Source organism: Excalfactoria chinensis, chromosome 1 (assembly GCF_039878825.1).
Source record: "Excalfactoria chinensis isolate bCotChi1 chromosome 1, bCotChi1.hap2, whole genome shotgun sequence".
Lineage (NCBI taxonomy): Eukaryota > Metazoa > Chordata > Aves > Galliformes > Phasianidae > Excalfactoria > Excalfactoria chinensis.
Genome location: NC_092825.1, coordinates 143,914,890 through 143,930,983, shown reverse-complemented (window position 1 = coordinate 143,930,983; position 16,094 = coordinate 143,914,890). Strand labels below are relative to the sequence as shown.

The window sequence follows — 16,094 nt, the reverse complement described above, 5'->3', positions numbered from 1 at the left end:
GTTTGTCTGCTTTGAGAACAGGTACTGGATTAGATGTTTTTCAGGAGCCTATCAACTATACCATGATTCTACATTCCCAAGTTTTCACAGAATCACAGAATAGCCTGGGTTGAAAAGGATCTCAAAGATCATCTACTTCCAACCTCCCTGCCATGCACAGGGTTTTTAATCAGAAAAATATTAATAATAATAATAATCTTAAAATTACATAGTCAACCACCAGGGTACACTATACCTATACCAAAACAAAGTATATTTAACTTCAAACATAGTAGATCATCTGTAGCAATCCATATATTCTAAGAACTTCATTTGAAAAGCTATCTTCAATAAAGGGTAACAACAATAAACAGTAATCACTACTTGAAAATATCATAAAAGTGATATATCTTTAGTGCCTTGAATCATTATATTACTGATGTAGCTTCACATTGTTAATATTCATTTTGTCTGCATCCAACTGCATGTACTGAATCAAATACAAAGCCTCATCATGACAGGAAAAATTGTAATACTTGACAGGTGTGGAAAACTCCTGGACCTATATAGCAGCAGCATGATTTTTTTTTTTTACTCTAAATATATACTAACTTCTTCATTTTCTAACATTACCATCAATTAAGCAACAAGCAAACAGATGAAGACAGTAGAATCCTGTCATGATGTAAGCTAGTAGACTCAAACAACAGCACATTGAAGAGATATCAATAAAAATGTCTTAAAAGTGGCAGACAAGTATGGGTAAAACAGGCATTTCCTTATGTTCTTAGAAACAGGAACAAAGGTTTTACTGTCAGATAGTATCTGTGAGAAATTACAATTGTAGTAAAAGTAATACATTCCTTAAATTAAGATTCAATCACATTTCAGTATAGCTATAGAACTTATGAATAAGCTGATCGAAAAACTTACGCTTGCTAACTTTCAGGAACTCTGCATTTTTCCTTGTAAGACCATGTTCGCAAAACCCATAAAATAATGAATAGGAGAGCTACGCTATAATATTTTAACATATGTATTCTTTACGTTTTATTCTTTAGGATAAAAATACAACTCCTACCGCAGTTCTTTAATTAATCAGTAACAACTATAAGGGAAAAGCATTCACTTCAGATGAATAAGTTTTAAAAAGAAGCTTAATTTGAACAGCAAAACTACTGTACTAAAAGAAGCCTTAAGTCCTACTGCTATGTGTACTAATGCACATATTTATGATAGTAATTTCAGCCTCTTACCAAGACACCAAAGAGGGAACAACTCAAAAACAATATACCTGTACTGATCTGTTTAACAAGAATTTGCTAACACACTGGTAGTTTCTGCCAGTCCTACCTCTGTAGGTGAGCATTAATTTTTGCATATTCTGATATCAGATTCTGAGTTTCCCTAGATCTTTAAAAATGCAATTAACTTGGATTTTTCTGTCTTTTCTGCCTGTCTCACAACATTTAGAAGTGGTCAACACAATCAAAGGTAATAGAGAAGAACTGCAGGAAAGAAGGGAAAATAGGAACTAAGAACATAATCACTTAGGATTTATATCCACAATAAACAAAGCTAAAAGTTAACAATAAAACAAGAACATCAATAGCAATTTTGGTACATCTTGAACACAATGTTTTAGTCTAGTGTCTAAATTTTGTAAGCAGCATTCACCGTATTTTAGAGACCAACTCTTGGTACCTCTGCTTCGTGTTCTACTTCGGCTTCTGCTCCGGTCTCGATCTCTGTCCCGCAGTCTCTCTTTGCTCCAGCTCCTACTTCGACTCCTGCTATAGCTTCGACTTCTCCCTCTTCTTCTGTTGTATCTATCCCTGTAGGAATCTCTTCTGGGAGGATTTCGGTCATAATCTCTCTTCCGAGAACGTTCATCTTTTTTCCTTTCATCGCGGCTTCTAAATGGTAATAAATGTAATGTCATGTAATTTTGCTGATTGTTACTTACAATAATTAAAGATTTAAACACATGGCAATGGTAAATAACACAAAAGACAAAAAAAACACGTTTCTTCCTCTCTCATCAAGATACTTTTATTTGGTTTATGCATCTTATTTTCATCATCCTGAACATCTTTAAATGTAAAATATTAGTTTTGCCCCAAAATGCACCTCCTGTAAAGTGAAAATATCAAAAAGATCAACCCAAGGGAAAGCTTCTAAAATCAAACTACCGCTATTCAAACTCAACAGTGAGCAGAGTATGTGCTGTAATTTAAATGACAAATATAACATTAAAAAACCAGAAAGTCCAAAGTATTAGTTATAAACTTACAGACAGTTTACACAGTTCCTTATAGCACGTACTCTCAGTTTAAATACATTTGCATAAGAGTTGCAACTGTTTTATTTTCGACTTAATAGGTGACTGTATGTAAAGAAAATATTTGTAATGTCATAAAAATCCAAATGTATTTGATTAAAGATACAATACAAGAGATTAAGAAAAGTTTATTACCTGGTATCTCTATAGCGTGAACTTGACTGAGGAGGGCTGTGATTTAGTCTTCTGGAGAACTTCTTCTCTCGCTCTTCCTCTTTAACTATCTGAGTTTCAATTAAATATATTAGATCAATGCATCAGTACACTATACCAAAGACTTCTGCACAACCAAATAAAAACAAAAATCTCAAGTACTGAACAGAATCTGCAGCAACAATTGAAATGGAACAAGATTTTTACTTCTAATACAATAATATACTAAATTTCTTATTTCTGAGAATGTTCAGAGAACTGTTTGGGAGAAGATTAAGTAGTATAAGAAATGTTTATTATGCTGCACTAGAAATACATCTATTTTTGATACAGGTGGAGAAATCCATTTTGAGCTACAGTGAACAACCTAGGTGCACAGGAATGTTCCATGAGTGGCATCATAATGTCTTTCCAGCAGGTTACTTTGTTGACATAATGGTTAAACACTCCTGCAACCAAACCTAAGCAGCTATTGAAAAAGGGCTAACCTGCTCTTCTCTGGGTCATAGAACCATGTAAACACCAGTGCCAGAACATTTCCAGGATCAAGCAGCTTAATGAATGAGTACTGTCATTTGGAATGGCAAATTAAAAGGGCAGCATTAATTAGGCAGTCTCCCGAGAAAAAAAAACTAATGCAGATTGTGCCACACATTCTAAAATACCCAGGAACTCTGTTTCCATTTGCACAGTAAGAACCATTTTGATTTACTCAGGAAATTCTATTACCTATGAGCTTATGTTCAGAAATGCTGTGCTTAACATATGAGGCACAAACCGCCAGCCATCTTAAAGTTGCAGTGCAAATTTTGATACTAAACTTGGGACTATTAATAAACACACATGATGAAGTTGAACCAAATAAGCAAGATATGGGAAGGAATAAAAAAAGGTACATAGTTAAAATGATGTCAGTGTTTACCTCTTCTTTTTTCGTCTCCTTCTCCTGGTGTTGAAAGAACTCTACTTTTAGGCTTCCTGATGATGGCTGTTCTGGTGGAGGTAGATAGCTTTTTGTATTCACAGCATCAAACAGTTTTTCCACAAATATCTGAGTTTCTAGAAGTAAAGAATCAATATTCAGTATTCAAACCTAATATTTGCTTTTAAAAGCTAAAAAAGTTCACCAGAAAGTTTACTTTACTTCTATATTTCATATTTCAAAAGGACTTTTACAAGGTCAAGAAACATGTCAATAATTGCAATGTTTCATATAGGCATACAAAAGCAGTATTTTTGGAATCTTCTGATCAACCACCTAGAAGAATAATTTTTAACATACAGAAAGATTCAGGGCTTCTAATTCAGGCAGTAATTCCTAACATTCTTAATTTTCTTCCAGGAATAAAAACAGACAAAACAAAACAAAACAAAAAAAAAAAAAAAACCAAAAAACAAAAGAACAAAAAAAAAACAACACACACTTAAGAAATAAAACAAAGAAATAAAATCTATAAATTGTGCAAAACCTGTGGTTTTGTCCTTTCTTCTTTTTTATTCCTTCACACAAACTGAATTACATACTTCCAAGTAACAAAGCTGATAAATAGACAAAGGAGTCTACATTAAAAGTTTGTTTGAAATAAACTTTTCACTCAAGCTTAAGAGTCACGACATACCTTTCTGAAGAAATACATCCAGCTGATCAACACACAATGCCTTCAGCTCCTTTTCACTTTTATCCTTCTTTACCAAAGCCAGAACATATTTAGCTAGGGCAGATGGATCTGCATCACATCTGCAAACAGATTAACAAAAACACACAGAAGAGATTAAATTATAAAACAGAATATCTAAAAACTGGTATCACCAATTCCACATAGAGGATCAAAATCTTTACTTGTAAAGTAATCGAAAAACATCTGGGGGTACTTTCTAAGAGTGAGTCCAGAGATGAAAGATACTAAGCATCATATTTTTTCTCCAGAGAATTAATTTCTTAGAAGTGAGATTTTCCAAACAATACTCCACACATCATTTCAAAGCAAACTACAACAAACTATTAAGGGCTTCAACTGCCTAATAGTCCTGAAGAATAATAAAAGCTACAATAAGTACTCCCATAATTTCTCCATTATGAAATCAGTGAAGACAGATCTGTAGTACTGGGTAACTCTTAATGGTGTAAAGTTAGCCTATGTGATTAGAAATGAAAGCAGTAACACAGCAGAAACAATGCTGCTGAAATGAAGATTTACCATATGTACACTGACGATGTGTTGCAGACAGCCAGCTGTCTGGGTGATGAACAAAGTTAATACTACTACTTAAGCAATAGTTTTAAGGAACCAATGAGGAAAGATGATCACACTGATGCATCCTAACTGTACATTCTCTGCATCAAAAACAACTCTGAAATGAGGGAAATTAAAATATACTAAGGGTGTTGCACTGAATTTCAGTGTTATATAAATACTGTTCCAGTGAATAAGTCCGCAATGGCTGAACAGAATTGAACAGCTACTCCCAATCTCTCCTACATTAAAACATATGAAAATTCAGCACTGAGGCTTAATAAAAAGTCTAACTGTCGATAACTGACATGTTTGAGGCCCTGAAAGCACATCCTTCACAATATCGTGCTAGATATCACACTACATAATTCCTTTCCTCAAAGAAGCTATCTCCAGCATCACATTCTCCACACAAACATATCCATTAAGCAAAGGAAGCAGACCTGTCAGCATCTGTCTTAAGGAGGCCCTGAGGATACCTTGGGCTCACAATTCTGCTCTCTGAAGTAAGAGGTCAAAGCTTCAAACATAACACAGTACCCTGCAGAAAACAGGCAACAACAATATTTCATGCTGCAGAAGCAACATGAGATGCTAGGGCATAGAGCACAATCTTCTGTGTTAGCCTGCATTGTTCATAGATATAGGAAATGGGAGTTTACAACCAGTTTCAACTCCAAAAGAATCCGCACACACAAAACCAACAGAACACAAATATATGCTGCCTATTGAGTAACAGGCTGCACAATTACTGAAAATTCTTCAGAAAATTTGTCTTCTGAGCATCACATCTGGTTTACTCCAGATTTAATAATTCTTTACCTACAACAAGGCTGCTGCTCAAGCATCAAGTCACCTCAGAAACAGGAACGTGACTCCATATATCAAGAACAGCAGAACTGCGCATCACCCACCCAGACCATCTGGAAGCCCACGTCTTAAAGCTGTCTGTGCAATGAGGTAGCTGGCAGTGAGGGGTCTCACCCAAGAGAGCTGAATTTTTGAGTTCCCACCATTTTTTGTAACACAAAGTCAGAAGTCATTAACATGTCATGACACGCGAGTGCCTCCATAACTACTCAGTGAACAACAGCAACAGAAAAAAAGACTTGGTCAAAAAAGGAAAAAGCCCCTGCGGTTCATTAAACCTCCAGCTGCTAGAGTAGTGATGGTAAGACAGCCTCACACTCAGCTTAAAATAATTCCTTTTCTAAAAGCAGGATAGAAAATACAAACTCTTGTCTGGAAAGCCACCAGGATTCCAAGAGGTTTAACACTAACACACACTACACACATACAGTCAACGCTTTTTTCTTGTCATCCCATACATTAACCTCAGAATATCATTTCGTGCACTGAAATGACTCCAAAACACTCTCAAGAAAATATCCCAATAAAAACATACATTAATTTCCAAAAAGACAGAATCATCTTCTCCTGTGGCACTGCTTTTAATTTGTCATCCCATACGTGATATTACCAGATATAAACAAAACACATGCATTGAGTTATAACATTACTATTCAGTATATAAGCACAGAAATTTCCCTATGCATAACCAGGATAGCTTACCTGCTGTTAAAGTACTAACACGCATTTATTTTTGGCCATTCTTTTTGAGAAATATTAGCACAGATGAATTACTTCAGATCATGCATTTTGTAGTAAATGAGATGGAGAAAAATCTTGTCATAAATGAACAGCATGTTATTTATTTCAGCTACATGTACAGTATGTGCACACTAAGTTTACAGCAAGCACTTTCCTTGTCACTGGTTTTCAGGTTTTCTTCCCCCACAACATGATGGAAAACTATATTGCTAGCTACATGAATTGATGGAAGAGAGGAATAAGAGATCACTTCACAAGAAAACTCTTTTACTTTTCAAAACTGTGGATGCAGCCTGATAATATCTGTTTTCTAGCTATTAGAGTCCTGGGGGAGGGTAGCTGTCATAAAAAAGCAACGCCTTTGGACTTCCTCACTCCCAACTGAAATACTGTGTGTAAATTCTCCATCCTCGGGTCTGTCAACAACTTCTGGGTTGCATTATGGGAGGCTTGCTCACATGCAGTATGTACATTCTCTAGTTTAACTATCTTTTCTTACAGAATGGGAGTTTTTGTGTGTAATTAAATACAGCATGCTTGCAGCATCTTTATTGTGCAGGAATGAATGTTTCATCCATTTTGAGCTCGTTTTATCAGCCTTCCTAAGCTCTTTGACTTGGACTTTATACTCTTATAGACAACAATGCTTTATTAAGTGATGGCACTTTAACAAAAATAGGAAAGGCATCCATGCTGACAGCAGCTGAATATACAGTGCAGCATAAAGGATTCATCATACAGCATGCTGTCTTCTTGTACACAAGAAGTTCAACAACACGAGGAAGATCCTTAACTGACTGCTTAGAAAAATTACAAAAATGAGATTACTACCTACAAATTTCAAATAGTTTTAAGCAGCACTTCAAATTTGACAATAAATTTACACTTCAATTACAGCATTCACTGAGTATGACATATTTTTAATCGCTAAGCACAGGTTTGAACCCTCAGCTTAACCTGACTACAGTGCAGAACATTAGTGACCTCAGCAAAAATCAAATACATGCAGTAAAAGTCTGACAAGTTTAGATTTAACTTTATTCTTATGCTATCGTTTGGTTACTAAAAAACATTCCCATGCATTTAAACAAGTAAAATAACGTTTCCCAACTTTAAATCTTCTACCTACGTTCCCTTAAGTTTTCACAGGCCTATGCTGCACACAACAATAATCACATAAATTTTCTCCTCGTATCTTATTATTTTTCTAAAATGAGCAAGCAGTGAATTTGGTACAAGTAATCCGAACCAACTGCCAGTGTAGGGATGTATATCCCAGTGTCTGCTACAATTAAACAATGCAGAACGTTTTATTACACCCCACTTTCTAGGTACGTAACCTTGATAGGAAACGCTAAATGTTTTTACCCCTGGCAATGCTTTTTTGCAGAGACACATATGTTAGTCAAACACACTGTGTCGACTGCTCTGCGCTAGACAAGGGAGACTGCTCTAGAAATCCTGCTTTAGTAAACACTGCCTAGCACACAGGCTTATACAGACAAAAACCCTTGCTGGAATTCTACGTGTTCTTCAAGGAATGATCTGGATACCTCTAGCCACTAGAAAAGCAATGTTATGTCCAATCAAATACTCCGCTCCACTGCAGAAGCAAGAGTTCACCTTAATTCTTTGCAATTATTTAATCAACAATCAATCTACCAGTTTTCAGTACTAATCACGGAATAACAGAATCGTAGGGGTTTGAAGGGACCTCTAGATATCATCAAGTCCAACCTCCCTGCCAAAGCAGGTTCCCTACACCAGGTCACACAGGTAGGCGTCCAAGCAGGTCTTGAATATCTCCAGAGAAGGAGACTCCACAACCCCACTGGGCAGCCTGGGCAGCCTCTGTGCTGTCCAGTCCAGTGCTCTGTGACCCTCACCATAAAGAAGTTCTTGCATACATTTGTACAGAACTTCCTATGCTCCAGTTTCTGGCTGTTTCCCCTTGTCCTGTTTCCACACACTGCTGAAAAGAGCCTGGCCTCACCACTTTGTCCCCCACACCTCAATTTATTGAGTATGTAATATACGAAAGCTCTCTGCACAGAAATTACACTGGTGTAGCTAGCTAGCTGTACATAAAGAAAACCTCTTATTAACAACGCTTATACTGACTTAAAAAGGCAAAACAGCTAAAAGTAATTCAGCAAAGCAGATAAGCTAAATCAGCAAAATACCTCTGTATGTAAATAGGGAATAACACGTGGAATAGAAATACACAATAAACGACTTCCCAAGTAGTAAGAAAGAATAAACAAACGTTGACTATACTAAGCATGTATTTTGCTAGGTTAGTGTGTTTAAGCAAAGTCTGCTTTCTGGTAACAACAGCTGGCTCTTCCACGCAAATTCTAAAGGGACCAATTCCTAAGTGGTGTTTACCACTGAGAAAAGAGAAAAAACATCACAACGACCTCCCAAACTGCAGCTCTCCAACTATAATCTGAACACTGTTACCTGTTACTCAAAGGGAAGAGGGGTGGAGTGGGGGGAGGGAAGGAGGAAACGACTGGGGAAGAGCAAGGAATGAGAAACTTCCATCAAGTCTCCCCATAACCAACAGTAACAATCTCACGTCTAGAACCTCAATGTTCACTTTGGAGAAAGCTCGAGCACACACAACTTTTGTAAAGTGGTAAAAGCAGCTAAAAGGCATTGGGGTTTTTTTGTTTGTTTGTTTAACATGAATGTACCTTTAAATGAACATGCAAAAAGTTGCTGTAAGTCCTGAAACTAGTTTCCTGACAAATTCAAACTACCACAATACACTGAAACCACAAAAGCATGCCTGAAAACCTCCAGGCAGCGAACTATCATTCTGTAAAGGAAGTAACATGTAGGAGCATGTTATTTGTCTCACCTTGGTCCTCAGAAATCACAACTTTAACTTTCACAGTCTGGTTTTGTTGCCTACAGATTCATATTTATACCTCTCTAGCACACTGCTCAGTGCTTGACATTAACCATGGTGGACATGGCTATCTTTGAGTGCTTTGCATTTGCAGGCGTGACTGTGTGCAGAAAAAGCTTGTTGCTCACTGAGCAGAGCACCTAGTCTAAAGTAGGTATTTGATTGCGTTGCTGCAAGATTCTGCACTCAAAGATCTGTAAAAACCTCCAGCACTCAGAAATTCAATGAGTGACAGATTCACTCAGCAAGGTCTGACCCATCTTGAGTCATTTTTGACAGCTCTTTATAAGCACAGACGTACGCTGAGGAATGCAGCAGCCGCCAATGCTCTTACCCAAAATACTGATGTCATCACTGTAGTTCCAAAATATGATATCCCAATCTGACAGGCTCATACAGCTGCAACCAACAACCAACCACTTAAAATGCCACCTTCTAGACTCAAAAGAACTCTCAAGGGGCAAAACTGCTGTTAGCTTGCTGGCTGCTCAGCACACATTCAATGCAGAAAGCAAAAATCATTGTTTTATCTGCACCTTGTGATGCAACCAAGGAGTTCATTTCACCGCTGGCAATGTGCAGAGTAAGAATGAGGAACGTACAGCAAAATAAGAATAACTTTCTCATATTTTATTCCCTGATTTCCCATATCCCTTCTTATAATCCCAATACTGCAATTCTGTCACAGTACCTTTTCCAATTTTTCCAGGTTTAATAGATGCAGACAAGTGATGTCAGCAATGATACAACAATTACATGCATCCATGCCTCATTTATATTGGTCATACTCTAATGTAAAGTGTTAACAGAAAATTAAATAAACTTCTTGTTATGCTTTAGAACATCTTAGGAAGTTTCTGGGAAATTAAAGTGAAGCCTCCAGGTGGGTTGTTAAGTCTTTCTGAGAGGACAGTGGACACCATGAACATACAAAGAAATGACAAAGATTTTCATTCAATTTCTACTCCTTCAGTATCTTGTGTCACTAGCATATTCTTTACACCACTGTTAAACTTCCTTTATTCATAAGCTAGTGGGAGAAGATAACCAGTATCCTATTGATAATTAAGCAAGATCCAAAATAAGTAAGCAAGATCATTCATCCACGTAAGAAACACATTGAGATTTAACAACAAAAGATTGAAAAGCACAGCAACAAGGAGAAGAGTGAAGGAATAAGTGAACACCAGCACTTTCTCTTTCCCATAGAACATTCCAATGACAAACACACTCTTCAATATTCCTCAATTTGGACTTTATTCTGTCAAAATAGTTTGAATGCCGTTATCATTTACAGAATTAAATGATGCACAAAAGCCTTTCAGTTTTAATGAGGGATGCCTAAATACTGCACGAACATTGTTTCAATTCTTTTTTTCATCTTTGCAAGTCTGACTTTGTGACTGCACAAATGTTTTCTGAAACCTAAATACAGCAAAGAGGAAAAAAACAGATACAGGAAGCTTACTCAACTTGTAAGTAAAAATTCAGCAGGCCAGCAGAAGAGTTTAATTACACTTATTTTACACAAAGTAATTAAAAACAAGATAATTTTCCACTGCAAAGAATTAGGGCAAGGGGGAGAATATTACAGCATCTTATAAAGGCGAAGCATTTGTGTGCAGCATTTATACAACACAGCTAGCAATAAAATGAAAAAGACCTGCCTCCTTACCAATCTGCCAAGCCAGATCCTGACATGCTAACAAGTACATATATATACAGTTTATATGGGATCTAGAACAGACTTGCAGAAAAGAAATCCATCACAACAGAAATGGCATAGCAAAGTCTTTGTTAGTACAAAACTTAGAGGTGATAGACACAAGGTTATATTTCAAGTTCAGCATTGCCTTCAAATACATAGCAGGAGCCGTAGCATGGATGAGAAAAAGTTATGTAATACTAGAAAGTAAGCACATGGCAGCCTGCAAGCAGTGATGACAACCACTGACACATGTATCTTCTACACAGAGATAGCTTGAGTAAAACATACAAGATAGTTCTAGTCAAATGCAAAGCAGCCACAGCAGAAAAGTATTCGTACTTTGTTAATTGCATGCACCAGTACAGGCTGGGGGAAGACCTGCTGGAGAGGAGCTCTGCTGAGAGGGACCTGGGCGTCCTGGTGGACGACAGGTTGGCCATGAGCCAGCAGTGTGCCCTTGTAGCCACAAAGGCCAATGGCATACTGGGGTGCATTAAAAAGAGCATAGCCAGCAGGTCTAGGGAGGTGATCCTCCCCCTCTACTCTGCCCTGGCAAGGCCTCATCTGGAATACTGTGTCCAGTTCTGGGCTCCCCAGTACAAAAAAGACAAGGATCTCTTGGAAAGAGTCCAGCGGAGGGCCACAAAGATGGTGAAGGGCCTGGAACATCTCCCCTATGAGGAGAGACTTAGGGAACTGGGTCTGTTTAGCCTTGAGAAAAGAAGGCTGAGAGGGGACTTGATCCATGTTTATAAATACCTGAGGTGTGGGAGCCATAGTGGCGAGGCTGGTCTGTTTTCAGTAGTGCGTGGGGACAGGACTAGGGGAAATGGGCTGAAACTTCAGCACAGGAAGTTCCGCACGAATGTGTGCAAGAACTTCTTTACGGTGAGGGTGACGGAGCACTGGAACAGGCTGCCCAGTGAGGTGGTGGAGTCTCCTTCTCTGGAGATATTCAAGACCCGTCTGGACACCTACCTGTGTGACGTGGTGTAGGGAGTCTGCTTTGGCAGGGGGGTTGGACTCGATGATCTCTAGAGGTCCCTTCCAACCCCTACAATTCTGTGATTCTGTTTACACTGCTCCTACATTCACATACAGGTATCATTAATGGTTGTGTGCACGTTATGTAATTTTCTGTGAACCAAAGTTATTTCCAAAACCACACACACACACATATATATATACACACACACACACACATATATATATAAAAATTATTTTAAAAAAAAGAAAAAAAAGAAATAAAAGGCCTATACTTTGGAGGACTGCAGAAAGTCACTGGAGAAGTACCACCCTTCAAGCAGAGCTGGAGTGTATATATGCTCCAGCATAGCAGCACTTGCCATTTCTGCCTTTCTACAACACAACCCATCTCAGATAAAGCGTTTGTATGGAGGTTCACCAAGGCTCTGACAAAGGCATTAGAACAGTCCAGGAAGTAAATAAATAAATTCTGAAACTTATATTCTGACATTCCCTCCCTCCCTTCCCTCTCCAAACGTTCTTATCTATGAACAGCACTTCCCAGAGGCACTATGTGCATGTAACCCAACCACATCCATTCTATGCAAACATATTCACAACACTTGTTTCATTATACTTATAAAGTTCATATTCCTGCTTACACTTGACAATATTTTAAAGAGAAAATTTTCTAGTTAAAGGAATCAACCTTTACAGACATCACCGCTTTCTAGTTCTGAAACAAATGTTTCAGGATTATACACACTACAGCCTTCGCACCAAATTATACACCAAGATTAAAAAGCCCTGGATACTCTGACGTGGACAGTTTGGAAAACAGCAGCTAACTACCTAGCTCCAGATATTTATTAGGCAAATACAGATACACAGAGGTGCGTAGGGGATTTCTTTACTTCTAAAACATTTCACACTTTACAATTCCGAAGACAACAGCACCGTAAGGATATGATGATATATTTCTTCGTCTAATTGGGAAATTCACCTGCCTATCTTGCAGCTAAAGATTTCAGAAGGAGCCCTGAGATGCACAGACCTGACACACTTTTGTTTAATTCAAAGCAAAAGACAAGTAAAAAGTTACTTTAAGCCTAAAGTAACCGGTGACGGGCACTTACAGTCATTATGTGCTGGTATAACACCTGCAGTCCTAAAGAAGTAACTGTATACTAAAATTTCCATACAGTCAGAAGCTATGGCTATGGGCATGCATTTCAGGTACCTGAGATCAGAAGCATCTCCAAGGTACTTTACTGGTGGGAAATGACAAAACCTCTACACTAACTGCGTAATGGGACGATGCAGCTGTATAGAACACAACACAAAACACAGTGATAACTGAGTTTAACAGCTCCTGCTGGCTCTTTTCCTCCAGAACTAATAATTCAAAAAATGCAACACCTTCCAGGTCAGCAATTAACTACTCCACAACATACTTTTCAAGCACGAGAAGCACATATGAACTGTTCACACGTTACATTTATCTTAACAGAAACATTGTGGTTCCTTAAGTGATTACTGATACTCAAACCCTGAAATTTCCAACTTCAGCCTTTAACTGTTGAGTATCGCAAGCAGACAGCAGACAAACAGAGGAACACTGGATATCCTAGGCTTCTTATGATGATAAGAAGTTACCACTGTTCATCACTGATGAATGAAGCCTGGGGAGAGAGCCTTAGGAACCATACCGACCTCGAGCTAAATCCTATCCGGCATATTTTTTGATGCTTTTTAGATCACTCATAAGAAATCTAAAATAAACCAGTGAAGTCAAACTTCAGCTTCTGATGTGCAACAATCAAATGCACAGAAGCAGAATAAATACTCAAAAGCAGAACAGCCTTTGGATACAGACCTGTAAAATCAAAATAAGCTAGCATATATACTCAAGAACGAAAGTCATTCTGAAGCCTACTGAAGCTCTACTGCAATCGTCACCAGCAGGCTTTCAGTCTAAGATCTCCCAGAATCTGACAATACTCCTAAATTGTTTGAAGCTAACACATCAATCCCCAGTAGCTGCCTGAGAAGAACTGTGCATGATCTATCATTTCAAATTACTGGCATTTATGTAGGAAACTACAAGGCTTTCCAAAGCATTACCTGTTACAAATCTCCTCAACAACATGCTCTAAAGACATATCAAGCTGACCACTAACACACTGAAGAAAACATTCAAATACTAGCAATCAACATTCTGCGTCAGAAGACTATTGCTAGTAATAAGTCAGCTGGATATATTACCACAAAACATGAGCATGCTTTGTTATTTCAGTAACACCTTATATTTACACAAGAGGAAGATTACTTCACCTCCTTCATAAGAAAGGCTTCTCTTTTACCAAATAAAACTTAAAATAAAATCTTGTCACAGTATTAAGGATTAAATCTTTTCTGTTAAGTGCAGAGAAATTTGGTGCAGGCCTAATTCAAAGTCCACAGGGATGAAGTTCGAGAGTCACTTAATTCAGCGTTGTCTTACATAAAAAAGAACAACCCCTCCCCAGGTCCTGAGCCTTATTCAGGCTATTTCAACATGGGCCATACAAACTGTGCATGTATCTACATATACTTAACTAATGTTGGTGGAAAACATAGAGCTGATCCCCCTCTCCGGCTCAATTCAACAGTGTCAAAGCTCACCATGTACAAGTAACTCAAAAGAAAAGTTAACACCAGAGTTCATTCATAAGTTCTGGTTATATTGACTCAAATCATGCTCCAATAACTTAATACAGACATGTTAGAACGGTGTTTCATAATGCCAAGACAAGAGCTTGCACTGATCCGAAATGTCAATAGGCACCATACTTCCAGAACACAAAATATTTACAACCAAGTTCCCATCTTAATGCTACCAGAATATTATCCAGTGAGGGAAGATCTGTGCTATGTGGGCTGACTATTTGCAGAAGAGTCCTTATTACTAGCTTGAATGCTATGCTCAGAAGCCAAGCAGGTATTCACAAATAAGCAAATTACTCTCTGGGGCTCGTACTCCCCAGAGCTCTATGGAACAGCAATTTTTAGCTGTGGGGGGCGGGGGGAGGGAACATCAGTGTGCCAAACGTTTAAAACAACTCCGAACGATGCAGAAAACACGTCACCCCTACACGGGAGCCCTGCGAACACCAGGTTGGCAGCCGGAGCCCACTGCCCCGGCCTCCATGGGGCGAGCTGAGCGGGCCGCACACGCAGACATTATCTCCGCTCACTACAAAGGGAGGGAGCACGGGCGCTAGCGGTGAACGCGGTCGCTAGGGGGAGAAACTGCATCCTCACGAGAAGGACGGTGCTACCTCCCCGCTGAGGACCGCGCCGAGAAGCGGGGGCACGGCACAGCCCCGCGGTGCCCGACGGAGGCGGGGAAGAAGGGCGCGCCGAGGGCACCTGCCGGGTAGTAACGCCAAAGCTCTGCCTCGCAGCGCTCACCTGCCCTAACTGCCCCCGTCTTTTCCAAGGGAGGGTTATTCAGGAGGGAGAGAGGCAGGGTCGCGGCTACTCACATGGGCTCCAACGTTTTGCTGAGCCAGGATTTCAGCGCCTCGAAGTTTTCTATGATCATTTTAACCACCATCCAGAGCGGCCCGGGCCCCGCGCCTCCCCGGCAGCAGCGCTACCAACGACGGCGGCGGGATCCGTGCCGCCCCGCCGGCCGAGACCTCGGCTCCCGCCGCGCCTCCCCCTGCCCCCCGAGGCCGCCTCTCGGTTCGGCGGAGGCCGCTCGGCAGGGGCAGGAGGCCCAGCGCCACGAAGGGGGCGGAACCAGCCGAGCGGCGGCTGCTCCCCGCGGGCCCCGCTCTCGCTTCTCCTTCTCCGGGAAACGCGGCCCGGCCGCCCCGCGGTTCCCCTCTTCCTGCTCCTCGGCAGCGGCCGGCGAGCACCGAGCGCGGCCCCGAAACGCACCGCCCCCCCTCAGTCGCAGAGCGAGGCAGAACGAACGGACGAGCTAGCGAGCAGGTAAGATGGCGGCGCGCCGCTGTCGCGAGCATAAGGAGTCTCGCGAGAACAGGCGGCGCGCGGGGCCTGCCGGGAGGCGGAGCCAGGCCACGCTGCATGGCGGTAATGGGGGCGGTGATGGCAGCTATGGCGGCAGAGGGGTTGGCTGTTCTAGTTGGTTCTGCCCGGAGCGGGTGGAGGCGGCTCTTGGCAGGGAAGAGAGCC

The 16,094-nt window shown here is 40.1% G+C and overlaps 1 protein-coding gene across 6 annotated transcripts in view; it reads right to left on the bottom strand.

The window, feature by feature from the left end:
• The window catches only part of RBM26 (RNA binding motif protein 26), a 47,254-nt gene extending 31,603 nt beyond the window's left edge, over positions 1–15,651 (bottom strand). For 4 of the 6 annotated variants that reach the window (XM_072352410.1, XM_072352447.1, XM_072352430.1 and 1 more), the window contains exons 1-5: positions 15,437–15,651; positions 4,093–4,211; positions 3,396–3,532; positions 2,456–2,544; positions 1,657–1,895 (exon numbers count right to left, since the gene is read on the bottom strand). In XM_072352410.1, coding sequence (XP_072208511.1) covers positions 1,657–1,895; positions 2,456–2,544; positions 3,396–3,532; positions 4,093–4,211; positions 15,437–15,507 — 655 coding nt within the window. In that variant the 5' untranslated portion in view covers positions 15,508–15,651. The remainder of the gene's footprint in view (positions 1–1,656; positions 1,896–2,455; positions 2,545–3,395; positions 3,533–4,092; positions 4,212–15,436) is intronic. The other 2 variants (XM_072352419.1, XM_072352438.1) reach the window with 1 other exon arrangement.
• Between the last annotated feature and the right edge of the window lie 443 nt (positions 15,652–16,094).